This window comes from Panthera leo, chromosome D1 (genome assembly GCF_018350215.1).
Source record: "Panthera leo isolate Ple1 chromosome D1, P.leo_Ple1_pat1.1, whole genome shotgun sequence".
Taxonomy (NCBI): domain Eukaryota; kingdom Metazoa; phylum Chordata; class Mammalia; order Carnivora; family Felidae; genus Panthera; species Panthera leo.
The window spans coordinates 113,002,844-113,030,833 of NC_056688.1; the positions used below are offsets into that span (position 1 = coordinate 113,002,844).

Here is a 27,990-nt window from a genome sequence, read left to right on the forward strand (position 1 = left end):
CTCTTCTCCCCCAAGGCAGACGGACTGCTTCTCCCTGCCGCCTCATCCCCGGCACTGAGCCTCCTGGAACAGGGCCTCTCTGGCCGCCGGGCTCGCCCTGCGACCACTGCCGCAGAGCCGTAAAGGCCGCCGTCCCCGGCCTGGAGGGAGCGAGCCTGTGGTCATTGGCTCTGCCTCTGGGACTCACAGAGACTGACACGGAGGTTTGAGAACGTCTGAACCCGCAGGGACCGTCCACCGAGGTCTGAAGGCCACGTCGGTGGCCACCTCACCCCTGCCCACTCCGTCTGCTGGGTCGGGGTGTGTGTGCTCTTTCTTCGGGGCGTCACTTCAAAGTCAGTGGGACGGCGGGCTCTGTACCTCCTCCTGGACTTCCCGGGCCCTCTGATCACTCTGGCCCAAGCCTGGGGGTGGGCTGAGGCCTGGCCGGGAGCGGCGTGCCCGCAGTGGAGCTGGTGCTCGAGGCAGGGTCACCCGCACCTGTGCCTGTCCCCCAGGCCTCTGGCCCTCCCGCACCCCACGGCTGGGCCTCCCGCATCGCTGAGAATGCCGGCAGCTCTGGGGTCCGCCCCAACCTCCAGACCCGTTTCTGGCTCTTGGCTGGTGGGGGCTTGGAATCTTGTGGAGTCCCGAGGACGTGTGGAGGGCGGGGGAGTGTGTGGACGGGAGCACGTTTCACCACGAGAACGAGGGGGAAATGGGGGAGCTGGGGGAGCCTAGACTCGTCACTGCTGGGCCTGCCCTGGGCCTGACTGCGATGTGAAGAGTGCAAGGAGCCTTTGCAGGACGTGCGGGTGGCCTTGGGTCCCTGGGTCCTGGAGTGTGGAATATGGGGCCGGGCTGCAGGGGCTCAGCACTCCCGGATGCCTTCCCAGTTGGCCAGGTGCTTGGGGTGGTTTATTTTTTTTCTTGTGTTTTGTTTTGTTTGTTTTGTTTTGTTTTGTTTTAATATTTAAGAGAGAGAGAGAGAGAGAGAATGAACGAGCAGGGGAGGGGCAGAGAGAGGGAGACACAGAATCAGAAGCAGGCTCCGGGGTCCGAGCTGTCAGCACAGATCCTGACGCGGGGCTCGAACCCACGAACCGTGAGATCCTGACCCGGGCCGAAGTCAGACGCTTAACTGACTGAGCCCCCCCCAGGCGGCCCTGACCTTGCCCTGCTCAGAGTCCCTGGGACCAGCCTGTGTGTGTCTTCAGACAGCACCTGCCTCTGATCGGCGTCCTAGGGCAGGGCGCAGACCGTGGCCACTCTTGGCAGCGGCCCCGTTCGTGCCCAGGCCTGGGCTCCCTCCGCGGCGCTCAGGAAGGCGCCCGTCCGCCGCGTCCTGGGCGCGCCTCGTGTCTGGGCTGACTGAGCTGCTGTCTTTTCCATAGTCCCTGAGGTCCTGCAGCTCAGCGACGCCCTGCGGGACGACGTCCTGCCCGAGCTCGGGGTGCGGCTCGAAGATCACGAAGGTGGGTCCCCCTGGCTGCTTCTGGGGACCCGTCGTAAGGAGCTTCGGGGGTGGTGGGTGGGCAGGAGGGAAGGAGGCTGGGGGGGGGGCTGTTTTTTAAAAAGTTCTGGGACAGGGTCAGAGGACGCTGGGGTCTTACGTGAGGAGGGGTCCCGGAGTGGTGCCCCCGTGGCCCCTGGGGGCCGGCCTTGTAGATTTGCGGTTGTGGCCGTCCAGGACACCTCCTGTGTTTGACGGGCGTTTCGGCGGCTAGGCCACCGGCCACCCCTGCTTGTTGTCTGTCACTCGGGAGACAGCCTATGGGATTGTCCTCCGGTTTCACTGTGTGTCTTCGGACTTTGTGGGGGTTTGGGCTTGACTTTTGGCAGATTATTAGATTTTAAACACTGAGGGGGCCTGTCCTATCTTACGACCTCTGGGCTTTCCGTCACGAGCGGCAAGGCCTTCCCGCGTCAGTTAACGTTGAGGCCGTTGAAGCGAGCGGCGAGGGGGCGCGTGGGCGGCGTGGAGGCCGGGCCCCGTCTCACAGACTTGGCTTTTCAGGGCTGCCGACCGTGGTCAAGCTGGGGGACAGAGAGACCTTGCTGAAGGAGAGAGAGGAGAAGAGACGGGTGAGTGGTGCTGGAGCCGCTGCGGGCTTACGGGGACGCGAGACCCGCGGCGTTCGTGTGCCCTGTGCTGTGCCAGCTCCTGTGCTAAGGCCCCGTGGCTGCGAGTGTCGGGGGAGACCTAATTGCGTGTGACCGCCGGGCGATCCAGTGACGGGAAGGTCTGCCTTCTAAGGAAGGACGCTCTTCTTAAAAAGCTCCTCCCGGGGTTTGAGGGAGAATAGGTCCCTTTCAGTAAAGCGCAGCTGACATGTTGGGCTGTACCTGGCCCTACGGAAGTGCTGTCCCCTTTGTCCCTGAGGTGGGACCCGCCAGTCACCCCTCCATCTGCCCAGGAAGCGGGGGGGGGGGGGGGCAGGCGCGCGGTTCACGGGGCGAGGAGCCAGGGCAGGTCCTCGATAGCTGGCCTCCCCGATCCTCCCGTGTCCGCCCCGTCCCGTGGCCCAGCCTTGTGTCCCATCCCTGCGGGCTGGGCCGGGAAGCAGACACGTCGGCCTACCGCTCCGCTCCGCTGGCGCTCTGCCCGTGCAGGTGCTCGTGGGGCACAGAGGCAGACGGCGGCTCTGGTGAGGGCGGCAGGGGGGCGGCCCTGCCTGCTGCTGCTCGCGCTCGCCGCGGCCCCAGGTGCAGCTTCCCGTAGCGCCACTGCCCGCTGCACCGGCCCTCCCCTGACCTCGCCCCGTCCCACGGTTGTCTGCCCGGGACTCCCCCCTCCGCTTCTCTCTGGCCCCACGCTTGCCTTTACCCAGCCGCCCGCCTGAGAACCCCAGATTCCAAGACGGTATCATGACTCAACTCCCCACACCTGCCCTTCCCTCCTATCGGTGGTGGCACAGCCGGGGCCCTGCGCCTGTCCTCACGGGCACCACCCAACACCCGGGCCCAGGGACCCCCTCCCCGCCCCTGCTCCCAGGCCGCCCCCCCTCGGCCCTGCGCTGACGCAGGCTACGGGTGGGGGTGGGCTTCCGGCCTCCACCTGTCTCCTGCAGGCCCCTCCCCTGGCCCAGGCCCTGTGTCCTGGCACCTGCTGCCCTGTACCTCCCCGCCCCCCACCCTCTCTGGGCCCTCGCGATGCTTCTCCGCTCACCCATCCGACAGAGCCCCCCAGCCGGGCTCGCTGCTCTGCTCCTGCCTTCGTGCCAGCCGCACCCCGGACCTTGTCACGTGTGCTGGTTCGAGGCCCCTGGGCATCACCCCGCGGGGAATGAACGAGGGCTCCCCGCTCCCTCCGTGGGTTGGGCCGGGTCACAGTCCAGGCAGTGGGGGGTGGCGGGCACTTGCTTTATTCCGCCTCCCACCCCCAGAGGCCCTGGGGCAGACTTGGTTCATGGAGCCCCTGCTGCCCCCTAGGTTGAAGAAGAGAAGAGGAAGAAGAAAGAGGGGGCCGCCAGGAAAAAACAGGAACAAGAGGTACCACGTGCCGTCTGTGTGGGGCCCGGGCTCTCCTGGGAGGAAGTGCACACTTTGACCCCGAGCCCTGCTCTCTGTGCCTCCCTGGGCCCAGCCGGGCCCACCCTGGCCTGCGCCCGCGCCCACCAGCGGCACCCTCCCGGGTTCCCGCTGCTGTGATCGTTCGGAACGAGCTTCTCGACGTTCTGTAGAAAAACCGTGAAGCTCCGTCAGTGTTGGGTTGTCCCTCTTTTGACTCGCTCCGCCCCGCCTTCTGTCGCTCTCTGAACCCGGGGCTGGGCGGGAGTGATGCGAGGTCACGCCTTTCCCCTCGTGGGCTCGGCTGCGGTGACGGAGGGTCTGTGTTGCAGGCGGCGAAACTGGCCAAGATGAAGATCTCACCCAGTGAGATGTTCTTGTCAGAGACTGACAAATACTCCAAGTTTGATGAAAACGTAAGGAGCCCGTTTTTGTCTTTTCAGAACCTCGTTGGGCTCCTAAATGGTGGGGATCTCCAGCCTCGGGCGAGCGGCTATTCTGTCTGGGGCTCAGTCCGGGGGAGGCGCTATCCGGGGTCAGTGCCTGTGGCCTCTCGAGTCTCCCCGCCGTGGCGGCGGCCGCACTGAGTCGTGGCCTGGCTAAACCGAGACAAGGTGTCGCTCCTGAGCTGGCCGGGAACGCGACTCAGGAGGAGAGGGCGCTGTCCCCAGGGCTCCTCCTTCCGACGGGGCTCGGCTGCCTTGCCGCTAGACCCTTGGGTCTTCCTTACTGGTTCTTACCCTTGGGCCGGTCCCATCAGGACTGAGCCACGCTGCCTCCAGAGGGAACAGTGGCCCTCGCCCCCGGGCGGGAGGAGGGCGCCCCAGACCGGCCTCTCGGTGACTGGGGTTGGTGCGCCGTGGCGGGTACCCGCCCAGGCGCGTCCTAGCGCGAGTCTGTGAGCCCGGGAGCGGGAGTCAGGTGCGTGCAGGTGACCCCCCGTGCCCTCCGTCCCCAGGGTCTGCCCACACATGACAGCGAGGGCAAAGAGCTGAGCAAAGGGCAAGCCAAGAAGCTGAAGAAGCTTTTGGAAGCTCAGGAGAGGCTCCACAAGGAGTACCTGCAAATGGTTCAAAACGGAAGCTTCAAATGAAACAGCAGGGGACTCAGTTTTCACACCAAGCCGTCGGTGGCCTGACGGCTTTCTCTCTGCGTCCTTAGTGACACTGCCCCACGCTCGATGATGTTTACAGTGGCCCTCGGGTCCCAAATTGAGAATTGTGTTCACCTGCCGTCGCCGGCTCTGAGACTCCGTAATAAACTTTTCCAGACAGCAGGGCTGCGCGTCCTCTGTGCCGCCGCCTGTCGCCCACAGGCCCGGCCCTGGTGCGGAAGCGGCTGCGGGGTGCTTGCTCAGCAGGGCACGACTTGGCCGCGCAGCTCAGCCGGGAAATCTCTCCCCCTGCAGATCGCTATCGGCTGACCTCTGCGCGCTGGTGCATTTGGAGGTATTTAAGCGGGAGAAAGGCAGGCTCAGACTGGCGAGGCCGCTGACACCCACACAAAGGCCGCTCGGTCGGCCCCTCTCGTTCTGCTGAGCAAACACACCGCCACGGCTCCGACCGCTGTCCCGCGCTCCGGGGGCAGCGAAGGGCTGGCTCAGCAGGGCGGGCCCCGGCCGCTGCCCGGATCCCGAAGCTGGCCGCGGAGATAAGGGGGTGGGGCGGGGAGGGCAGCCGTTTGTCGCCAGGTCCCAGCCGGGGGGAGGGGGGCAGAGCATCCCCGGCAGAACCCTGTCGAGGACGGTGCGGGCGGAGTCGGCTCAGCTCGGCTGCACACCTGCCAAGGCTGGGCACCTGCTCGGACCCGAGGGTGGTCGGTGCCGGGTGGTCAGGTCAGGAGACGCCGTCTCACGCAGCACTGACGGCAGCACCGGGCACCGTGGCCCCCGTGGGGGAGTTCGGGGACGTCCGCGTGTAGGCCCCCTCAGCCCTTGCGCCTGGGGCCCCGCTGTGGGAAACCCGGAGAGACGCCCGCGCGCGTGCCGATGTGTGTGTGCCCCTCGCCGCAGCGTCCTTCAGGGGGCTGACCGTCCCCCGGGCACCCGGTGCTCCTCGGGGGCACCGCAGCCACGGGGAGCACGGTGCTTCCGTGAGTATGAGAGCCGCCCTGATATGGAGGCACCGGGCCCTCCCACCTTGTACACATCTTACATGCAAGCAAAATTGAACCAGAAAGAAAAGGCCCCAAGACAAAGTGAAACAAACTCGTTCCCGTTGTCTCCTGCCACCAAACTGCCCCAGAACCTGGTGGCTGAAAACAGCAGTCACCTCGTCACCATCTCTGGTGCTTCTGGGTTGGCCGGCCCACGGCAAGAGCAGGAACTGCCAAGCCAACCCTCTTCCCGGAGGCAACAGCCCAAGGGCCTGGTATGGGGGCAGGGGGGCCGCTCACGATGAAAACGTCGCAAGGGCAGAGATGGGGCCTTCCGGAAATGGGTGTGAGATGGAACCCACATTCCTTCGGGGCTCTTGGGAAGCCTCTTGGATCCCCAAAGCCTGTGGTCCAGGGTGGGGTGGTGCCTTCAGGCACAAGCCCCCACATGCTGGGAGCCCTTTCAAGCTGAAGTGCTGAGACCGGGAGTTCACTGTCCCTGGGTGGCCGGTGGGACTGGGTGTCTTGGCCCAGGGACTGGAAGGGTGAGGGCAGATCCCTGAGGGGAGGTGGGCAGTCGCAGGCCGCCTCCCAGGCCCTCCAGCACCGGGCTGGGCCTCAGCCCCTCAGCCCTGACACCGACTGGAGGCTCCAGAAACTCAAGGGCCAGGAGCAGTTGCCCCGCTGGGAAGCAGAGGGAGACCGCCCTGCAGGGGCCGTTCCTGATAGATGGCCAGCTGGCCCGGGAAGGGCGGGTTTTCCAGGAGAGACGTACAGGGTTGAGTAGTATCCCCCCGACCCCCGCTCCCGAATTCACGTCCACCCGGAACTCCGAAACGGAACTTATTTGGAAAAATCAGATTTTGCAGGTGTAATGAGTTAGATTAAGATGAGGTGACGCCGGAGTCGGGTGGGCCCTGAGCGTAACGTGGATGGTGTCTTTATAAGAGGAGAGGCCCAGACACAGAGAGAAGGCCACGTGACGACAGGAGTGACCCGGCCACGAGTCCAGGGCCACCCGGAGCCCCCAGCAGCTGGAAGTGGCAGTGAGGGTCCTCCCCTAGAGCCTCTGGAGGGAGCACGGCCCTGCCCACACCTGGATTTCAGACTTCTGTCCAGAACCGGGAGAGAAAACACGTCTGTGTTCAAGCCACGCAGTTCAGGGCACTTGGTGGTGGCAGGCCCCAGGAAACCACCAGACCATCCATTCTTGTACCTTGTTCTCTGTAACAGAGAAACACGTTTACTATGACAATGTTTCATCTAAGTAAATCCATTCATGGGTATAATGGGGGACAAAAGGTAGCCACAGGGCAGGCAGGTGAAGAATGTTGCCTAATTTCACAACAGACACACAGGACGTTTTGCGTGTTCCAAAGAGCCACTCCCCACGAGGTCAAGCGTATGGGACTCTTCCTCCCATTTCTGCTGGGGAACCGGAGACCCAGTGCCCGAGATCTGAGACCAGGTCAGAGCCAGGCAGAGTGCTCGGGATGGCAGGGTTGCTTGGTGTCACTCTGAGCCTGGAGCCCTGCCTGCCGCTCTCCCTAGCAGGTGACAACAGAGTACATCCTGCCCCACGCGTTACCCCCCGCCTCCAGATCTCTGCCGTGCGAATGTGTGCACCTGCCCAGGGCTCACCTCCCGTGGGGATCTCACATGCCATCTTTAGGGACAAGAGCCACCCTGAGCTATGCGTAGGTCCTGGAATGCACTGTGCAGACAGGGCCTTCCTTGCTGGCCCACTCTTACTGGCTCTCAGGTATGGGCTGGGGCACTGCTTCTTTCTGGAAGCCCGTTTGACACTTCCTCCTAATGGAGGGACCAGGGGGGAGGAGGCATGCGTGTAATCAGGTGCACACGCATCAGGGACGCTGGAAATGGGTAACTTGGTGGACAAGGCCAGCCTCTCAGAAGAGGTGACCATCCGGCTGGACTTCATGGACAGGCAGGAGCCGACAAGGAAAATGTGGATGGAGAGGACTTTGATATCATTCACAACCCCCCAAAAGGGGCCCAAGGGGTGGGCCAGTGGGTGTGGAAAACTGCAGGTGTGGACAGATAGACTCTACCGGCCCTCACCTGGACTGCTTTCTCCAAGCAGTGTCTGGGCCACCAGTGGGCCCAGGAGCCAGCTCTTCTGGCCCCTCAAAGGGTGGCTCAGTATACAGGCTCCACGGTGGCCGCTCCTGGTCAGTCTGAGCACCAGGGCCTGCGCGGGACCAGAGGTCATCTGGAGCCTGGTACAGGCTAAGTCGCTCGGAGGACAGACTTCTTAGGAGAGCCCCAGGTGACAGGCCCAGGGACCAACTCTAAGACCCCCACCCTTGTCCTCAGGCACTTAGTCCCCTCCCCTGGCCAGGGTGAGTGGCGTCATCAGAACAGTGGACACCCGCCTTGAGCCATTTGCCTGCGTTGTTCCAACCCTCTGCTAGCTCTATGAAGCGGGTTCTACAAGTGCCCGTGATTGACAGATGGGGAAACTGAGGCACAGGCTCTCTGTCAGGACCATCCAGCTAGAATTGGGAAGGTCACGGATCTGGCCCCAGGGGTCTCACCCAGGAACACCCACCCACCCTTTTACTCTTGCTCTGTCCATTGCACAGCCCTCTGGCCAGTATGACTGACAGGACGCACCTTTGAGTGTGCTGCTGGCTGAATGGTGGCCCCCAAGAGATTCAGCCCCTAACCCCTGTACCTGTGCACTTGACATTTGGAAATAGGGTCTCTGTAGATGTTAAAATGAGGCCCTAATGTAGTCACTGCAGAGAACACAGAGGGACACAGGAAAGGCCATGTGAAGGTGCAAAGACTGGGCGGGGCGGGGCGGGACATGGCTGCAGCCCCAAGAGCTGGAAGAGGCAAGAAGGACCCTCCCTTGGAGCCTTCGGAGGGAGCCCAGCCCCATGACACCTTGATTTCTGCCTTCTAGCCACAAGAGAATAATTCCTGTTGTGTTTTCTGAGCACCTCAATTCGTATACTTTGCTGCCACAGGAAATCAAAACAGCATTCTCAACATGATACAGACAGAAAGCCTTCCGACACCCCTGGCGCTCCTTCCCACCCGCTCAGTGACCCCAGGAAAAGAGTGCACCACTACCTGCCCCACCTCCATCAGACCCCCAAGGACCAGGCACTGCTTACCCAACAACCATTTCTGAAAAAGCGGACAAAATAACGCGACCCCCAACTGCAGGTGTAGCCCCTTAACGAAGAGCCTCTGGAACCCCGGACCTGCGCATATGGCTATCCAGGCGCACTGTCCTCTTATTTCTTGTTAGGTCAATGCTGTTCTACAAATTGCCATGTGAGGAGCCCGTGGTGGGGACCCAGCCAGGCGGCAGGGCCGGCTCCCCTGGGCCTTCCTGGGACGGGGGTCGGGGGCAGCGCGCATCGCTCCCTCTCCCGCTGGTGGGCTCTGCCTCGGCCAGTGCCCGACAGACAGCCACGTTGCGCGCGGACGCGGAGGCGTGAGAAACAGGGAACCCCAAGTGCCAATCCCCGAGGCAGGGTGAGCCCTGGGATTTGAGGAGGGGACAGGCATGGACGCCGGGGGTCTGCGGGGTCCGCGCGCGCGTTGTTGGAAGTGGCACCGAACTGGGGGGGAGGGGAGTGGCCGCCGAACTGGTGGCGGGCTCGGGAAGGGGCTGGCCGGGGACCGGCGGCGGGCAACCGGCCGCAGCAGGTGCCCTCCATGCGTCCTCCGCGCGCCCCCGCCCCTTAAAGAGGCGGAAGGAATGCGGACGCGCGCCGCCGCAGACGTCACACGCCCTCATTTGCGTACGGCCGGCGGGTCTGAGAGCGACGCAGCGCGGCGAACCCCGCCCCACGCCCTCTGATTGGTCGTCGCCGGCGGCGCCGAAGCGTCGTTGACTTGCGCCGAGGCCGCCCAACCACAGCCCGCTTTGCTCGAGGAGGGCGTGGCCAGAAGCCTCGGCCAATGGGAGGCGGGGTTGTTGGCGGCCACGGCGGCGCAGCCCCTGGAGCGAGCGAGGCCACCGCCGCCGCCACTGCCGCAGCCGCAGGAGGCGTGAGAAGCAGACGCGAGGCGCTCGGCCGGGTAACGGCGCGCCGGGGCAGCCGGAGGGTGGCCGGGGCCAGGACCGCTGGGGGCCGGGACGGCAGGGCGAGGTCCGGGGCCGCCGTGTGGACTGGCGGCGGCGGCAGGGGCGGGGCGGCGGCCGGGGCGGCGGGAAGGCCGGGGCGGGCGGCGGCGGCGGCGGGGAGGGCGGGGAGGCCGGGCGGGCGGCGGCGGGGAGCGGGCGGACGCGGGTGACCCGCCCCGGCGCGGCCCTGAAGGTCAGGAGGCGCTTTGTTCCCGCGCGGCCCGTGCGGTGACCCCGAGGGGAGCGGCGGGCGCGCTTCCGCGGGGCCCCTTTGTTTTCGGGGCGCGGGCCGCCCGGCGGGGTGGTGTCTGCGGCGGGGCCGGGAGTGCCTGCGGCTGCGGGAAGTCGCCCTTCGGGACGGGGACGGGGACAGGGACGGGACGCAAAGTTCCGAGCCTCTCGTCCTGCGTCTGTGCGTTTTTACCCGACTGCGCGGGGCTCCCTTTCGGAACGCGCTGTGTCCGTGCCAGCGGAGGACCGTGTGGCGGCGATAAGACGCCGGCGCCCGCAGGTCCCCCCGGTCCGCAGGTCCACCGTCCGCGCCAGAGGGCAGCGCGAGGTCGCGGGCCACCTGCGGGGCGGGGGTCCCCGGCGGCCCCTGCGTAGTCTCGCTGCGGGTGTGCGCGGTGCAGAACGCGCAGCGGTCGGACGTGAAAGTTAGAAAGTCGTCTCTGAGTCGCCGGCTTCCCGCAGTAGTGCCGCTGCCTCTAGGTGACCGGTGACGGCTGTTGCTACACAGCGGGGACGCATCTGACCTCGTTGCACGTGTTGACTCATTGCCTAATAATCCGCTAGGTCGGGAGGTAGGTGCTGCTGTGCTCCCGGGGAGCTGCTGGGGGAACTCCAGGCCCCAGGAGGTCAGATCCAGCGGCCCGTCCGAGGTGACAGCTTGACTCGACGCGCCGCTCCCGCTCCTGGAGGGGGTTGGACAAGTTGGAAGGAGGCATTGGGTGTTGGTGATCGCGTGCGCCCAGCTGCAGTCTCGTTGCCGAGGGCTGAGCTGGTTGACGGTTTCCAGCGAGAATTCTGGGGTCCTGACGATTGCCCAGTGCTTCCCCGGCTAGAGTCTGCGCGGTATTTCAGGTGCCGTTACTGATGGCTGGTGCAGTGACTACTCTGCCGGTGCCGCGTGAAGCGGACGGAGGCCGGGGGGCCGCTCCAGGGGCGTCTGTTCCGGGGGTGCAGTGGGACGTTGTCTGGCGGCTTCACTTGCAAAGGTGGCGTTGCCGCGGGGGGGGGGTGGGGAGAAGAAACCTCAGAACGTGAATTTTCTCAATTTACTAGTGGCTTTTTTACTTGTTTGGGGATAAGGAATTTTTTTTTTCTTTCCTCTTTTGAGGTTAATTATCCTGTTTCTTCCATTCAAAGGATCCATGGAAGGTACCTAAGACCTTCTTGGTCGGTAGAGATACTGTTGCAAAAGTTACTTTGTTGCAAGATTGTGGTGAGGAAAGGATCTCGTTTCATGGATAACGTAGGTATGGGGATTGTAACCTTCCCAGATTCACTTAGGGACATTCAGGCCTAGGATTTAGGGTTTTAACTCCTCTTTTGCTGGTATGATGAAAATAATCGTTCTGAAGGTATCTTTATCCAAAACGGGTTACTTCAACAGCGTGGTGCTGTCTTAAATACCTGTTATGACATGTATCATTTGCACCTTTTTTCCCCTGGTTTACCAGCGATACTGATTCAGGAAGTGTGTGGTTATCTGTGTCTCTGTATCATAAAGTAACATCTAAACACCTTTGCGAATGTTGCATTGTTTTTCAAAAGGAATATCGGATGCTGGTTGGAGAGATCCGATTCTTTGTAATAGCCACTTTAATCATTTTTGTTTGGATGATGTCAGCAGACTGAATTGTGGAGAGATTACTTATGCTTTAGGGTTATTGTCTTCTAAGTACGTAAGGGCGTTTCTTATTTTTGTGAGCCGGCCATTTAGATTACCAGACTCTGGTATTTTGAGTTTGGAGGTTTTTATCTATAGGAGGTACCTCATAGTTTTATAGAGATGAAGGGCTAGAGTTGGGGTGTGTTCATCAACACATTACAGCCTGTGAACTTGTGCTTGAGTCTTTAATTACAGTATTTCAGTTAGTGTGTCAGGGTTTTAACAGCCTCTTGATGCTGAGAGCAGATCAGTTTCCCGTGTGCAGCTCTGACGAGCCAGTGGAGGGATCGAGATCGTCAATATTTTTCTAATTTTGAGTGGTCGACAGTCGTCTAGTATCAGGAAGAGGTGACCTCAAATGTAAGTGTGTAAGTGGCTTAATAGAGTTCAGAATTACTTACTTTCAGATTTTTTTTTTCTTTCTGTTCATTGCCCACAGTTCTTAAATGTTTTAAAACTGTTTTCTGGGGCGCCTGGGTGGCCCAGTTGGTTAAGTATTCGACTCCTGATTTCGGCTCAGATCATGATCTCACGATTTGTGAGATCGAACCCACGTTTTTTCCAGGCTCCTTGCTGGGCATGGAACCTGCTTAAGTGCGTCTCCCTCCCCCCTCCCCCTCCCCCCTCCCCCCTCCCCCCCTCCCCCCTCCCCCCCCCCCCCTCCCCCCTTCCTCCCTCCCTCTCTCTCCCTCTCTCTCTCTCCCTCCCTCCCCTCCCTCCCTCTCTCCCTCTCTCTCCCTCCCTCCCCTCCCTCCCTCTCTCCCTCTCTCTCCCTCTCTCTCCCTCTCCCTCCCTCTCCCTCCCTCTCTCTCTCTCCCTCTCTCCCTCTCCCTCTGTCTCTCCCTCTCCCTCTGTCTCTCCCTCCCTCTCCCTCCCTCCCTCCCTCCCTCCCTCCCTCTCTCCCTCTCTCTCTCTCTCTCTCTCTCTCTCTCTTTCTCAAAAATAAGAACACACAACAAAAACCCCAGAACTTTAATAAGCTTATGTTGAACTGCCAAAACTTTCGTCAGAGAACCTAAATGTTTTCGCTGTGTTTTGGAACAATAGTGGCGTGTCTGTGGGCAGGAGGGTGATTTAAATTCCCAGAGGCCTAGGAGCTGTCAGCCGTGTGAAATCGTACTGCTCAGAACCGACACCAGCCGTGGCCCAGATCTGAGTCCGGGGGCGGCAGTGAGGAGCTTGTGGGGAGTTTGGTCTGGAATTGCTTACTTTAGGTGGGAGAGGAGCCACAGGCGGGCGCTTACCTCGCTTGGCTGTTCCGCCACCGCCACCGGGAGGGAGGTGGTGGAGAGGCGGTCGGTGCAGAATCCCCGCGGCAGGTCGTTGGCATCCGGCCTTCGCTCACTTTGGGCCACGTCTCCTGGTTTGGCGGTTCTTGCCTCCCGCAGACTGGAATTGGGGGGCGGGGGTGGGGTTGACCTCCCTTGCGAGACCCTGATCAGTGGGTAGTGAAGAACGTCGAGTTCAGCTGCTGGGAGACTTTTAAGTAGATGGTGATGACATAGGTTTGTTTTCATTTGACAGCCATTGGGTTTCTCCCTCGCCCTCTTCAGAGAAGGTGGGGCTGCTTTGCTTCGCCATTGGATTTTAAATTTCGTGAGTGGTTAGTAACAGGAGGGGTGTTCTTTAGTAAGAAAACTTGTACAAGAAGTCAGTTTGTGACCTATACCTTTTGATCTTGACCACTCACTGTGGAGCCTTAAATCTCCGCTTACCAGCATATCCTGTCAGCTGTTGCAACTAAATGTGCCTCCGTTCTGGGTTCGTGACTTTTTTTTTTTTAACGTGCTGTGCGTTTTCATATTATCCAGAAAGCCTGTTTCAAACATGATGAGGCGATTTTAATGAGTCATGCGGTAAAGAGATCGGCTGTACCCCTCAAACGTTTACGTACCAAGGTTATAAGAATGCCGCTAAACATTAAAACATTTGCGTGCATGGGGGCGCCCAGGTGGCTCAGTCAGCTAAGCGTCTTATCTCGGCTCGGGTTGTGATCACACAGTTGGTGAGTTCAAGCCCCGCACCAGGCTCTCTGCTGTCAGCACAGATCCTCTGTCCTGCTCTCTCTCAAAAATAAATAAACATTAAAAAATAAAACATTGTGTGTGTAGGAAAATAGCTTTCGGTGCTTTGTGTCCATCCATTCACTCGTGAGCCTCTTCTAGGTGCTAAACACAGTCCTAGGTACTGGGGTACCACACTGACCAAAACAGAGGGGCCTTGCCCTCATGTATTTCCGTAGTGGGAGACAGGTAAACAACTTAGGTGGTGGTAGGTGCTTTTGAGAGGAAAAGTAGAAAAGGAGTAGGGACTTGGGGTTTGTGATTTTTAAGTAGGGTAAAGAGGGAAGACCTTACAAAGTGATGAGACTTCTAAATACTGGATTAAGGAAAACTTTGAAACGTTTGCCTCATTTAATCCTGTGCCGATGAATTACAGAGAAGAGAGAGCAGAAGAGGAAAGTGCAGCTGTGGTAACAAAGAACCACTTGGCCCTGAGTAAAAATAGAGTGTTTGGTCAAGGAAAGGAAGTAAGTTTTTTGCTCTTTTCTGGAAAACTGAGGGCTTGTTTTCTAGCAAGTTTTGAAGAGATGGTCCGCTGTTGTCTGGTGGCAGTTGTCTGGTGGCAGTTAGGTCTCATCAGCAGACATCACTTCCTGTGTCCAGACTCTCCTCCGAGTCCCGGATGCCGTGCTGCGTGCACGGGTGGCACGGCGGTGAGCGAGTGAAGCGGAGACTGCTTGGCCGCTGGCTCCGGGGACTGGCGCATCGAGCAAGTAGACGGGTCCCTGCCCTCCTGGAACTTGTTCAGTGGAAAGACAAACACGCATGGTTTATCCATTCTTAAAAAAAAAAAAAGAAAAGAAAAAGTCTCAAACACCTGCAAACATAATGACCCCCATATCTAACCCACAGCTGCAGTAATTAACTGTTTGCCAGTCTTCGTTCATCTGTAAACCTATACAGATGATTTTGTAATTAGAAGGTCTTATAGGGGTGCCTGGGTGGCTCAGTCGGTTAAGCGTCCAACTTCGGCTCAGGACATGATCTTGTGGTTCACGCGTTCGAGCCCGGCGTTGGGCTCCATGCTGACAGCTTGGAGCCTGGAGCCTGCTTCAGATTCTGTGTTTCTGTCTCTCTCTGCCCCTTCCCTGCTCACGCTTTGTCTCTTTCTCTGGCAAAAATAAATTTAAAAAAATAAATAAAAATAAAAGTTTTTATAAATGCCCAAAGGGAAAGGAAGAACATCTATATTAGATTATCAATCATTATGTATGATTGAAATCAGTTTGAACCCAATTTCAAGACTACCTTTATGAGTTTAGGACCTGGGCACACCTTTCTCTCTCTCTCTCTCTCTCTCTCTCTCTCTCTCTCTCTCTTTCTCTCTCTTTCTTTCTCTTTCTCTCTCTTTCTCTTTGGCTAAGACTACAAGCCTAAGTGCAGGGTATGTTAAGTTAACAAGGATGTTTTCTATTAGTTGGGAAACTTACAGAAGTTAATTTGGTTGTTTACTTCAGGCGTGTTTTCAGTTTACCTGCTTGCATATTGAATCCAACACCGTTACCTTCTGATGGTGAGGAATGTAATGACAGACTGGATTAAAAAAATCAGGGCAACGTAAATGAGGTCCGGACTATGCCAGGGCTTAGGGGGTGGAGACCTAGGCATTTCTTGCGGGGGTATCCTGCCTCCTTCTTAGAGAGACGATTCCTTTGTCCTTTCTGATGGAGTCTCAAGCCAGAACATGATCTGGTTGGTACTCTGGAGGACCTGGACTTGTACCTTGGGGCTGATTGGACTCCATTTTGGGTCGACAGGGTAGGATCACCATCCCTTACGCTTATGTGAACTGTGAGATTAAGAAGAATTACAGGCTACAGTGAAATTCTGAAGTCTTACAGAAGCGTTTGGTTACATTTGACTTAATTTTCGTCATTCGGTTATTTCATGGGAAGACACTGAGGATCTTTGACTTGATTTGAGATAGATTACGTATAGAAATTTTGGTTATGTGCAGGGTGACCGTATTCCCCAGTTTACTCCTTTGTCTCTCAAAAGTGACCCGCTTTGAAGTTATACGATTACTCTAGCTATAGACTAAGTGTTTTAAAATTAGGAATTTGGGGCGCCTGGGTGGCTCAGCCAGTTAAGTGTCCAACTCTCGATATCAGCCCAAGTCATGATGTCTCAGTTCTTGGGACTGAGCCTCGTGTTGGTCTCTGCACCAACACCACGGAGCCTGATTGGAATTCTCTCTCTCCCTGTCTCTCTGCTCCACCCTTGCTTGCACTCTCTCTCTCAAAATAGGTGATTAAAAATAAACATTAAAAAAAAAAGCCCACTTTCCTTCATACTATGAGTTCTCATTCTAATGAGAAATAAAGAATAATTGAGAGGGGGCCGAACAATACATCCCTGTTAAAATTTTTTTTAAAAAAATAGGAATTTAGTTATAGTGGATAATTTGCCGCAAAAACTAAGAATTTTTTCCCCGTGAAAACAATTTTTTTGTTTGGGGTAAAAATCCGTTAATAGGGTTGTGAGGTATCTTACATAAGTAAAAGCAAAGCATTATTTGTATAGTCATAGAAATTTGCACGCCAATCCAGATTTACTTTTTTTTTAATTTTTTTTTTAAACGTTTATTTATTGTTGAGACAGAGAGAGACAGAGCATGAACGGGGGAGGGGCAGAGAGAGAGGGAGACACAGAATCAGAAGCAGGCTCCAGGCTCCGAGCCATCAACCCAAAGCCCGACGCAGGGCTCGAACTCACGGACCGTGAGATCGTGACCTGAGCCGAAGTCGGACGCCCAACCGACTGAGCCACCCAGGCGCCCCCAATCCAGATTTAGAATCTTAGACTCAGTTAAAGTTTTTAGCCCTAGATCTGAACTGCTGTATTCTTTTGAAATTTTAGAATATTCTTTTGCCTGGGGATCCATTTGTATTTTAATATGATTGCCTTATAGACTTAGGAGAACCTTCAAATGAGGTTGAAGGTTCTCCAGATGAGGCTTAAGACCGTGATTTTGATGTTAAGCTAAGCGTACCAACATTTAAAACAAATGAATATTTCTCAAACCTGCAAATTTGGTAGTCCTTGTGACTTTGTATTTTTGTTTTAAATAAGCATTTTTAAGTTAATTTTTGAGTGAGAGAGACAGAGCACATGCAGGGGAAGGGACGGAGAGAGGGATACACGGAATCCGAAGCAGGCTCCAGGCTGTCAGTATAGAACCCAATGTGGAGCTTGAACCCACGAACTGTGAGATCACGACCTGATCCGAAGTCGGACACTTAACCGACTGAGCCACGCAGGCATCCCGTGACTTTGTATTTTAGCTAGTTGGGATTGCTAAACAAAAGTAAATCATTTATGGCAATGAAGACTGACAAGTGGAACTCTAGTTCGTTTATGTCACCAACTCTAGATTCTTTTTCCTTATGTGAAGGGGAAAATGTTGAGAATGACTTGATTTGTTGGTCTCCAATCAAGCAATAGAGTGATCTGTAAGCACGTTGCAGTTGTAAACGCTGAGGGAGACCTTAATGGGTCACACACTGGGTGTTGCACATGCACATAATTGTGTCCTCTCGACAGCCTCTCAGTCAGCACTGTCTAGGCTGTGGGTGTCGAAACCGAGCTTACACAGCTAGGAGGTAGTAGAGATTAGGGTTCAGAACCAGGTTATTGTGTGTCTTCGTTCTAGATGCTGAGTTCTGGCTTTATTGGTGTTTAGTTCTCAAAATAGTTTCTTTCCCATTGTCTGAACTCATCTTTTTGTTATTCTGTCCTTGATTTAGCCCTGTGTGTGTGTGTGTGTGTGTGTGTGTGTGTGTGTGTATGTGTGTGTGTGCGTGCGCATGCGTGCACAAGTGTTGTGTCGGGTTTAACATAACTGCTTTGTCATCGTGTCACCAAAAATAGTATTAAATAGCACATGGCCTCACATAATTGAAAATAAAGTGGATCATTGTATCCCAGGAATCCGTTAATTTGAAGTGGTGTATGAAGCTCTTTGGCCTGTGTTCTCAAGAAGGCATATAATCACTCCACAGTTACGTCTCATGCCGGACGCTGTTTAGGGCCCTGGGGCCACATAGTGAGCACCATCGAGGAGTGTTTTTACTTTCCCATTTCTGGGCTACGTGTTTCTCGGGAATGCTGCTGCACCGCCGATTCTGACTGACTTGAGCTAGCTGTTGATTGGCCACTCTTCCAGCAGCAGCAACGGTGATCTTGAGCTGCGCAGGTGGAAATGGCAGCCGGAAGTGAAGTGGTCAGTGGTGGTAGGGAAAGTTCACCAGGGTCTCAATTTCAAACGTGCAAAGATTCTAATCTAAGACAGAACCAAAGGAAATGAATTGGAGAATCTCACATACACGGTCTCAGAAAAATCAGACTTAAAGACAGACTGATTTCCCACAAACTCTTGATTTACAGAAGATCAAAACTCATTCAACAACTAATGAGTGTCTGGCAAGAATCTCTCAAACGTCCCCTTTTGTACTCTGCCCACGAAAGCAGCCTGCCCTAAACCTTTAGTGGACCCCTCTGTAGCTCGCTGCGGTCTGCGTGTCCCAAATTGCAGCTCCTTTGCTATTCCCGAATACACTCAGTGTCTGGTGTCTTGAGCTTGTCCTCCTCTCTTTTAGGTTCACGTTGCATGGTGTCAGAAGTGGGATCTGAAGGTGCCAGCTGCGGGGGCACTGTGACTCCTGGGATCGAGCGAGGTACTCACATTTGAGCCTTTTGTGCTCTTTGCTTCTACGGAGTCACCATAACTTTCCGTTTGGTGAGTCTTCCCCAATATCAGGCTCCCTTGTTTTGGTTGAACTCTCAGACTTTGTTCGGGATTTGTCGTACTCTTGTTCTTAATCTGATCATGGGATCCCAGTCATCTCAATGGTCTAAGAGTGGCCCCCTTTCAGGAACCCTGGCCAGTTTTTCGTTAAAAGATGATGGTCCTTCCTCATACCCGGTGTTCACAATATGGACCAGTCTTGCTAGGAAAGGTAACTTGGAGCCCTGACCACCATTCTGGGAAACCTTTCGTCTCTTCAGACTTGTTTTTCTCCCAACCGAGTTAGAAAATTAAAACAGTTCAAGTGGGATAGTTATTTTCGTTGGTATCTGGAGGTTTCTAAACGTGTTCAGAATTCTAAAATTGCACCTTTACAAAATATTGTTTCCAAAGTGACTGAAGCAAATAAACAACTAAAGGTGGATAAAAATAAAGTGTTAGAGGCTTCTTTCTTGGTGCTGGCCAAAGTTCCCTCCTACACCACCCCCCCCCCCCCCCACTGCCCCACCTCCTTACACATCCCTCTTTGCCTCATCACCCTTCCCCTCTATCTGAACTTTCTTTCCTGTCACTGAAACCTCACCATCCTAACCCATTAAAACCTTTCCTTTCAAAACTGACTTTGTGAGGATGCTGTTAAACCACCCCAAATTTCCTGCACCCCGTGGATAAAAAGCCGAGCTTAGGGCTATAATTAAGGTCTTTCCCAAGGTAACTGAGGATCTTTGTAGATTTGTGGAATTCACCAATCTGGGCTGTGGTCTCTGTCCGTTAGTTGACATGCCCCTTGGAGAAGGTCAAGCCCAGCGCTGGATGAATGCTGCTAGTTGGAAACCCCCTGAGCGGTCTCTAGGGTTTAAACTAGACCAGCCGCCAGCCCTTTCACATGACCAAGCTTGTAGTGTATAACCACGAGGCTACACGAAGTCAGCTGTGGGGCTAGCCCGTGGACTGGACGGAGATTCAGGCATGCGCCCAGAAGCCAGCTGAATCCGTCCGTGGCTGTTACGTGACTGTCCGTGACTCCAAGTTGTTTTCAAGGAAGTTCCAAGCTTCCCATAGATGTTGAGTCCACCCGGATGAGCTCTGACTCCATGTTTGTAAATGGGACTAAGTGAGGACTTAACACCGTTGATGGAAACGGCCGGTGTGGGACGGGCGTGGAGGCTCCGCAGCGGGTGTGACCTGCAGGGTCGTGGACAGTCTGCCCCCTGGAAAAAGGGTTGCTCTAAATTGAAATCCAAACAGTTGCAGCCCCCCAGGAGCAATGGCCAAAGCCACCCCGGTGATGGGACTCTGAGGACACATGGGGATCATTCCCCAGCCCTGTGGGAGGGAGACTAAATAGGATGGGAAGACTGCTTCCAGATTGGGGACCGATTTTCTCACTGGAGCAGTTAACACAGGAACCACCCTGTCAGTGCTCAACCCCAAATTAAAGTGTCCCTTCTTTATATGATACGTATGTTCCGACAGCGGGGCTCTCGGATGAAGTACCATACGTTCCTGTTTCTTAGCCCGTATCCTTTCGTCTGGGACCTTTGCAAGACAACCAACCATTTCTTCTCAGTGATTTAGCTCCCGCACATTGATCTAGGATGAGCTTTCCCGGAGATACACATTGCCTTTTTTGTTCCTTTCCCAAAGCGGAAATATTCCTTGAGGTCAAATCCAGTACTCAGGAAAATTTCAGCGCTCTTTTTTGCAGTCTACAGACCAAAGATGACCAAACTTTGGTCTCCATCCCCTGGTACCCCCACTCTTTGGGCAAAGCCCTCACCAGACAGAGGCAGAATTCATAATGCTCCTCCCTTTAATAATCCAGATTGATCTCTCAAAACTTCTTCCAAGAATAAATCAACATCCTATAAATAGTAAGAGGCCTGGAGCACCTGGGGTAGCTCAGTTGGTTAAGCATCTGACTTCGGCTCAGGTCGTGATCTTGCAGTTCGTGGGTTTGAGGCCTGCGTCGGGCTCTGTGCTGACAGTTCAGAGCCTGGATCCTACTTCGAATTCTGTATCTTCCTCTCTGTCTCTGCCCTTCCCCTGCTCGTGCATTCTCTCTCTCAAAGATAAACATTAAAAAAAATAAAAGGCCTTATCAGGGTATAAGGCTTATCATAGATTATAAGAATTCGTTATCCTTTGTACTAGTGCTTGTAATATCCCTATTTTACCCGTAAAAAACCCCTCTGGCCAAGGATGGAGATTGGCCCGGCATGTTAAGACAGTAAACACTAATCCCTTCACCCTGTTGTCTCTGATCCGTACACTGTTGGTTGCCATTGGATTCCAGACTTCTTTTTTCTTGTTTGAGGTTTATTATTTTTGAGAAAGAGAGAGTGGGGGTGGGGTGGAGACAGAGGGAGAGACAAAGGATTTGAAGCTGACCGTAGAGAGCCCAATGTGGGGCTCAAACTCCTGAACCCTGAGGTCGTGACCTGAGCTGAAGTCACACACTTAACCAACTGAGCCACCCAGGCGCGCCTGGATTCCAGACTTCTTAATGGCCCCTTTATGCCACACTCGAGAACACCAAACCTGATCCCGTTGTTTGGGATGACCAAAGTGACTTCTTTAGGATTTTGAAGGAAGCTGGTAAGTCCGCCTACACTTGGACACCTAAATTACCAGCTGCCCTTTTTCCTTTTTGTATATGAGAAGGAAGGGGATACTCTTAGACTACTTACCAAAAATGCAGAGTTGTCCCAGACTCCTAGGCTCCTGTAGCCAACAGTTCGATCCACTGCCTGAGGACGTCCCCGCGGCCTCAGAGCTCTGCTGCCACCATTCATACTAAAGGCTACTGCAGAGGTAGTCGGCGTCTTCCTCCACTCTTTATGCTTCAGGGCTATCGAGGCTCTCTTGGGTTCATACCGTGCTCAGTGCCTTGCAGCGAGCTCTTCCCTCCTGTGAGACCCTCTTACTAACCGCCCCTCATGTCACTCTTGCTTACTGGAACCATCTCAACCCTGCCTTCCCTTCTCCCTCCTCCCCTGATGAAATTCCCCATGACTCTCTGACTTGGACGGATCAGCTGTTGACCCCTTGTGAGGTGTTCCAGGAAGCCCCTTTGACAAACGTTGATCTTTCCCGGCTAACTGATGACTCTTACCTAAGCTGTGAACATGCTGTATTCTGTGCTGGGTGTGTGATGACACTTCTGTGTGGGGCACGTGATCACAATTTTGAGGTTGGTAAGTCTGCACCTCTGCCTTTGGCTTCTGGAGCTAAACAAGCTGAATCACATGCCTTCACTTGAGCATGCATTATAGCCGAAAGCAAGACAGCAAACATGGATACTGACATCCAACATGCCTTTGGGGTGGCCCATGACCTTGGAATGGTAGGGAAACAACAGGGCTTCCTCACTTCCAGTGGAGGTAAAGAATGGCTCTTATTCCGGTGAAGAAATGGGCAAAAGACACGAACAGACACTTCTCCAAAGAAGACATCCAGATGGCCAACCGACACATGAAAAAATGCTCCTCGTCACTCATCATCAGGGAAAGACAAATCAAAACCACAATGCGATACCACCTCACACCTGTCAGAATGGCTAACACTAACGACTCAGGCAACAACAGATGTTGGCGAGGATGCGGAGAAAGAGGATCTCGTTTGCATTGTTGGTGGGAGTGCAAACTGGTGCAGCCACTCTGGAAAACAGTGTGGAGGTTCCTCAAAAAACTAGAAATAGAACTACCCTATGACCCAGCAATTGCACTACTAGGCATTTATCCACAGGATACAGGTGTGCTGTTTCGAAGGGACACATGCACCCCAATGTTTATAGCAGCGCTATCGACAACAGCCAAAGTACGGAAAGAGCCCAAATGTCCATCGATGGATGAATGGATAAAGAAGATGGGGTGTGTATATATATGTATATATATATACATATATATACATATATATACACAATGGAGTATTATTACTCAGCAATCAGAAAGAATGAAATCCTGCCATGTGCAACAATGTGGATGGAACTAAAGGGTGTTATGGTAAGCGAAATTAGAGAGTGACAGGTGTCCTGTGACTTCACTCACATGTGGAATTTAAGGTACAAAACAGATGACCATAGGGGAAGGGAAACAAAAATAACATTAAAAGGGGACAAAACAGGCCCGGTCTTAAAGTGTAGCAGTTCTTAACCACCGCTCAGTATGCCCACCTTGCATATAGTAGGAGATGGCAGGGGAGTCTGCTAATAATCTCAGTCTTGCTTAAAAGAGCTACTGTCCCAGCCACTGTTTTCCTGGCTCTTTCAGGAGTTGGAGAGGGTTTCAGGGAGGAGAAGGCAGGCCCCAGTGCCCAGTGTGAGATTTTCTGGGGGCACTGAGCACATGGAGAAAGCAAGAGAGCCCCAGTGGCTGCTCCTGTCCCCAACTATCCCCACCTTTGCCCCTACTTCTCCCACCCCCTCAAAGCTTCCCAGGAATTAAAAAAAAAAAAAAAAAAAAAAGATTTAAAAAAATAAAAAGGGACAAAAGAAAAGAGACTCTTAGTATAGAGAACAAACTGAGGGTTGCTGGAGGGGTTGTGGTTGGGGGGATGGGCTAAATGGGCAAGGGGCATTAAGGACGATACTTGTTGGGATGAGCACTGAGTGTTATACGTAGGGGGTGAACCACTGGATTCTACTCCTGAAATCATTATTGCGCTAGATGCTAACTAACTTGGATGTAAGCTTAAAAACAAGAATGGCTCTTGTGTCCAGAATCTGTTGGCCGCCATAATGCCACCAGCAGCTCCAGCTGTTGCTACGTGTTGCAAGTCTGATCCCCCGGAAGCCAAAGGAGTCTGCCTCACCGATACCCCTGTGAGAAATGCCACCCTTACGAGCTCCGCTGACCAAACCTCTGTCGTGGCACAGAAGACGACCCCCCAGCGGGGACCTCAGGTGTGAGGCAGGGAAGTGCAACAGCCGGCCTCTGAAAGGGAAAAGCAGGGTTGGAAATCTAAAGGCTGTTGGTACCACAGAGAGAAGGGACTCTGGTTTGGACCCAATAATAAGCTGATCCTGCTAGAAAGTCTGAAGTTTTCCTTTTTGCCCCCTGTGCCTGAGTTAAACCATTGGTTCCCTGAGAAATGGTAACTTCTGTGGATCGGTATTGGTGGGAAACATCAGCAGGGCCATAAAAAGTGCTGTCTTGCTTCCACCTGACCCTGAGTATAGCCCAGGGAAGCCTGTTTGCACCGCCCCGGGAAGTTGTGATTTTCCCGCTGGACCATTCGAGCCCTGGGAGGTGAATTTCATACGTTTGCCCCACCTCACGGACACAGACATTTTCTAACGATAGTTCCCGTCTTTTCACGTTGGATTGAAGCATTTCCACGTGGAAAAACGACTGCCTCTTCTGTGGCTAAAGTCCTTTTGCCAAACATTATTCCCGCTTGGGGAGCACCATGGTGGCCAGGGGACCCACTTCGCTTGACAAGTACTTGGACAGGTCTGTGCCATCTGACCAATTCTACAACATTTTCGCTGTGTTTATCCTCAGACTTCAGGACTGGTCCAACGTATAGAAGAATAACGATCCAGGTTGCTAACTTAGTTGAAGCCTCCAAATACCTTGGCCCAAAGTACTGCTCCCGGGTCTTCTAAATCTCAGATCTGCTCCGTCCAGTATTCATAAACTCTCACCTTTTGAAACAATCACAGGACAGACCATGTATTTAGCTTCTGCTTCCTTTGACCCACAGCTAAAGAAAGGGCACATATTTTGGTTTTGTAAGGGTCTAATTAAATCCACCGGGAATCGTCGTGTCTGTGGTAGAACGATCTTTCCACAGCAAGCTCCCTAGAGACAAAAGACGTCACACCGTACAGCCAGGCGAATTCATCTGCTAGAAACAGCATCTCCGTAAAGATTCACTCCAGCCTCATTGGAAGGGCGCCTACCAGGTGGTACCGACGGACCCCTGTGCCACCAGGTTCCAGGAGACAGACTCCCGGGGTCACACGTGCCGTCTAAAAAAGCGTGAGCGGACCTGCACCCCATCTGGTGACTTAAAGCTAAAAGTTTTCGAGGACTGAAGCACATGACACTGGGAGAAGACAACCTACCCCAGACGCTCGGGCCCGGCCTGTGGAGCCTCCCCTTTCACGGTATTCGGTATCATTCAGCAACCGAATCCTGCTTCAAGTTGTAGTTGTCCTTTCGCCGGCCTACTCGCCGCCCCCTCCTTTGCCTGTAGCACGTTCCTTGTTTCTCACCTTACAAAAACTCTTTGATCCCACCAACCCTCTGATGGTTGGATTTGCACCGGAGTTAACACTGGGGATAAACCTGAATGGGTGGTCTGGCCATTTTCCTTAGAAGGATGGCAAGAGCTTTCTAGCAGAGATACGGGGTTTTCTTCTGGTACTTTCGGAGCTGTACGTATTCTCCCTTCTGGCAAATTGGCACCAGCCGTTACGACATTCCGTTCGGTGCTCCTCACCCATAAAGGGATACCCTTTACTCAAGTCCGTGCGTTTACCCAAGGTCTTTTCTCTCTTTCGCAAACAGTAATGGGACTGGCAAAACTTGAGGCCGCCTCCCAGTAGACTTGTAACTATACAGTGGTGCGTGACCCAGAAGACTGGGAGTACATTCCCCACTGGAATCTAGAAGACGCCAAGGTCTTCTCTATCGGTGTGTCTCTGGTGGGGTGTCGAAAATGATAAGGGCACTGGGAATGGGAAGCTGACTGGTCTCCTTTTGGTGGGAACTTCATTCAGCATGCCTTCTCCCTGGGAGATCCCCAGACCTCCGTCACCACCTCCCCTTGCAGCCGTCATACTCACCTGGTAACCCACGTATATTGAAGCTTAAGACATTCCTATAACCGTCTCCACGGTGCTAACCAGTTGTCACCTGTTAGTGTGAGTGAGTATGTTTTTAATCACGAGGTCTGTCTCATCCTGGGGAAAAAAACTAATCTAGCAAAAGGGTCCCCCTAAGGCCCTGTCTTGAGAAAACACTAGTTATTGTTTTCTATGTGGCGGAAACATACATTCCACACTCCTCCTGGAAAGGATGCTGTGGTGTCATTGCCCCCGTTCCTGATGCCGAAGGCGGGAACACCCCTCCGCCCGCCACTCCCATATCCAGTCTGGGTTCTTTCTCCTGTCTTTTTTTTTTTCTTCTCTCTCTCTCTCTCTCCTACTGTCTTGAAAGAGCACATGGTAACAGGGGTGGATACAGTTTTGGGTGGTTGCCCACAAATAGCCCAATAGTGGATAGAGAGGGATTTGGATATGCCTTTGCCTGAGCCTTTCCCTTGGGTTGGAGTAGCAGAGTTTACAAAGGCAACTCAGAATCTGTGGTTCTACCTTTACTGCTCCTTTGAGTGCTTCTGAACATGAACGGACCCAGACAGACAGTCGCAGAAGGTAGTCCTGAGCCGTCTCCCGTAGTAGCAGGGAGGAACTGGTGCCCTGTTTGGGGAAGAATGCTATTTGTATGTTAACAAATGGGGAGAATAACTGAAGAACTAAAGATAATGAAATGTAGGGGCGCCTGGGTGGCTCAGTCGGTTAAGCGTCTGACTTCAGTCCAGGTCACGATCTCGCGGTCCGTGAGTTCAAGCCCCGCGTCGGGCTCTGTGCTGACGGCTCGGAGCCTGGAGCCTGCTTCGGATTCTGTGTCTCCCTCTCTCTCTGGCCCTCCTCCGTTCATGCTCTGTCTCTGTCTCAAAAATAAACATTAAAAAAAAATTTTTTTTTTTTTAAATAAAAAAAATAAAAAATAATGAAATGTAATATCAAACTGTGAACTGGAATAAGCCAGGCCCTAGAGACCTGGGACGTTTTCAGCTTCCTAAATCACGGGCAGCAAGGGAAACCGGCTGAGGAGTTTCTCCAGCCAGTAGCCATAATTGGACTTCGGGCCCTGGGTTTAACCCTCTCGCTGAAGTTTGTGCTGCCTCGTATCAGGCAGGGGCCTTCCTCCTAGACGTGTGTACAAACTAGAGTTCTCTTCCTTCCCAGGACTTAGCCTGAAGCTCCACTGGGAGGAACGTGGCTGAGATCCCCCATTTCGTGACTTTTTTGTTCACATGTGGCCTGACGCCCTCTGGCCGCGTCCCTCCTGTGAGGACAAACATCTGGGGACGGTCTTCCTGGGTTCTGACGGGCACCGTCCACTCACAGCTAAGGACAGCTCTGAGCAAGACCCCCGTACAGACCAGTTGACCGGCGCTGCCTTCTGTGGCAGAGGCCGACCACGGGGACGCCCGGCAGGATCGTGTCCTTCGATGGGAGTGAAGGTGTCGGGTGGGGAGTCTCACACGTGCGCCCTCAGGAAGACAGACCCGAGGACTGTCAGGCTGACTTCCTATAAACGCTTCATTTCCAGAACGTGGAAATGGCCTCCCACCAGTGAGTGTCCACCAGGAATCTCTCCCCGTCTGTGAGCCGTCCGGCTTGCTGCATGGCTCCCGACTCGCTTTTCCTCTTTGTCCTCTGCCCGTAAAAGCGGGCGCCCCAGACCTCCGGTGGACTCACCCCTAGCTCTCGAATTACAGCTCCTCTGCTTTTCCCCAGGAGGCTCTCTGTCTGGTTTTGGAACTTGCCTCGGCTTGTCTCCTTTCTTTTAGGTTGACAGACCCGAGTCCGCATCGTCCCAGCCGGGGGACCTCGGTCAGGCGGTTCGCCTTCCCAGCCTAAGTGTCGTCCACTGCCCACTGGGGGTGTTCGCTCCCTGGCAGAGTTGGCGTCGGGCGTAAACTGTAGGGAAGTGCCTGTCGCCACTACACGAGGCGTTGGGACCAGGTGTGCGGTTTGATGGGCAGCTACCGACTCGGGGTCGGGGCTGGAGCCCGTCCGCTGGGTTGGCGGTGCCGCTGCTTCTGGAGAGCAGGCCCCTCCCGGCACTCAGCACGCGTGTGGCCTCCGGGGTGCTGGCGGAGACACCGCCACACGGAGCCACGCTGCGGTGGGTGCCCGCGGGGAGCGAGGTTGGCAGGAGGTGCGGGCGTCCGTTCGTACCGTTCAACCCAGAAATCCTGCTGTTGGCGTGGAAATAAAGAACGGGGGCCCCAGGCAGCCGCACAGATGACCGCGTTCGGACAGACGTTAGCGAAGGCGTGTCGTAGGGAGAACCGTCAGGACTCCACGGCTGGCACCTGCTAGGCGGGCGCCTCAGCTCTTAGGGTCTGGCATCAGCTGTCACTTTGCAGTCTCCCCTGTCCCGAGGTCTGCGCTCGCGGAACGGAAGCTCGGGGCTCTGCGCCGGCCGCCACGCGCACCTAGCGAGCTGCGGGGGGGCGGGGCTGGGAAGCAGGGTCGCAGTGGGCGGCTAGGAAGGGCAGGGATTCACATTATTGTGGGGTGACTGGACTCCACAGAAGGTGGTGGGGACCAGGAAAGGTCTTTAAAAGTCACTAATGTGGGGGCTGTGAGGCGGAGGGCCGTTGTGGCCCGCCCCCGGGGCACCTGTCGAATTCTCTTCCTTCTGCTTTGCATCCGCAAAAACAGAATCACCTGAGAAAACGCAGTTGCGTTCAATACAAAACGCTTGCACGTCATAAATTCCGGCTGTTTTTCTTCAGTACGAAGTGTTCAGTTGCTGTTTTGTTTGAAGCATTGTGACTGAGGGGCTCGGGC

The 27,990-nt window shown here is 54.9% G+C and overlaps 2 protein-coding genes across 7 annotated transcripts in view; both read left to right on the plus strand.

Annotated features, from left to right (window-relative positions):
* The window catches only part of CARS1 (cysteinyl-tRNA synthetase 1), a 44,510-nt gene extending 39,748 nt beyond the window's left edge, over positions 1–4,762 (plus strand). For 2 of the 3 annotated variants that reach the window (XM_042904489.1, XM_042904490.1), the window contains 5 exons: positions 1,374–1,454; positions 1,997–2,064; positions 3,412–3,471; positions 3,822–3,905; positions 4,448–4,762. In XM_042904489.1, the coding sequence (XP_042760423.1) occupies positions 1,374–1,454; positions 1,997–2,064; positions 3,412–3,471; positions 3,822–3,905; positions 4,448–4,582 (428 nt within the window). In that variant the 3' untranslated portion in view covers positions 4,583–4,762. Of the gene's footprint in view, positions 1–15; positions 366–1,373; positions 1,455–1,996; positions 2,065–3,411; positions 3,472–3,821; positions 3,906–4,447 lie in introns of those variants that run through there. The other variant, XM_042904492.1, reaches the window with a different exon arrangement.
* Positions 4,763–9,540: 4,778 nt separating this feature from the next.
* Positions 9,541–27,990, plus strand: part of NAP1L4 (nucleosome assembly protein 1 like 4) — a 47,802-nt gene continuing 29,352 nt past the window's right edge. For 2 of the 4 annotated variants that reach the window (XM_042904033.1, XM_042904034.1), the window contains exons 1-2: positions 9,563–9,645; positions 18,247–18,386. Coding sequence is in view for 1 of the 4 variants with exons in the window: in XM_042904032.1 (XP_042759966.1) it covers positions 18,258–18,324 (67 nt within the window). In the remaining 3 variants the exon portion in view is untranslated. Of the gene's footprint in view, positions 9,646–18,246; positions 18,387–27,990 lie in introns of all 4 variants that reach the window. The other 2 variants (XM_042904032.1, XM_042904037.1) reach the window with 2 other exon arrangements.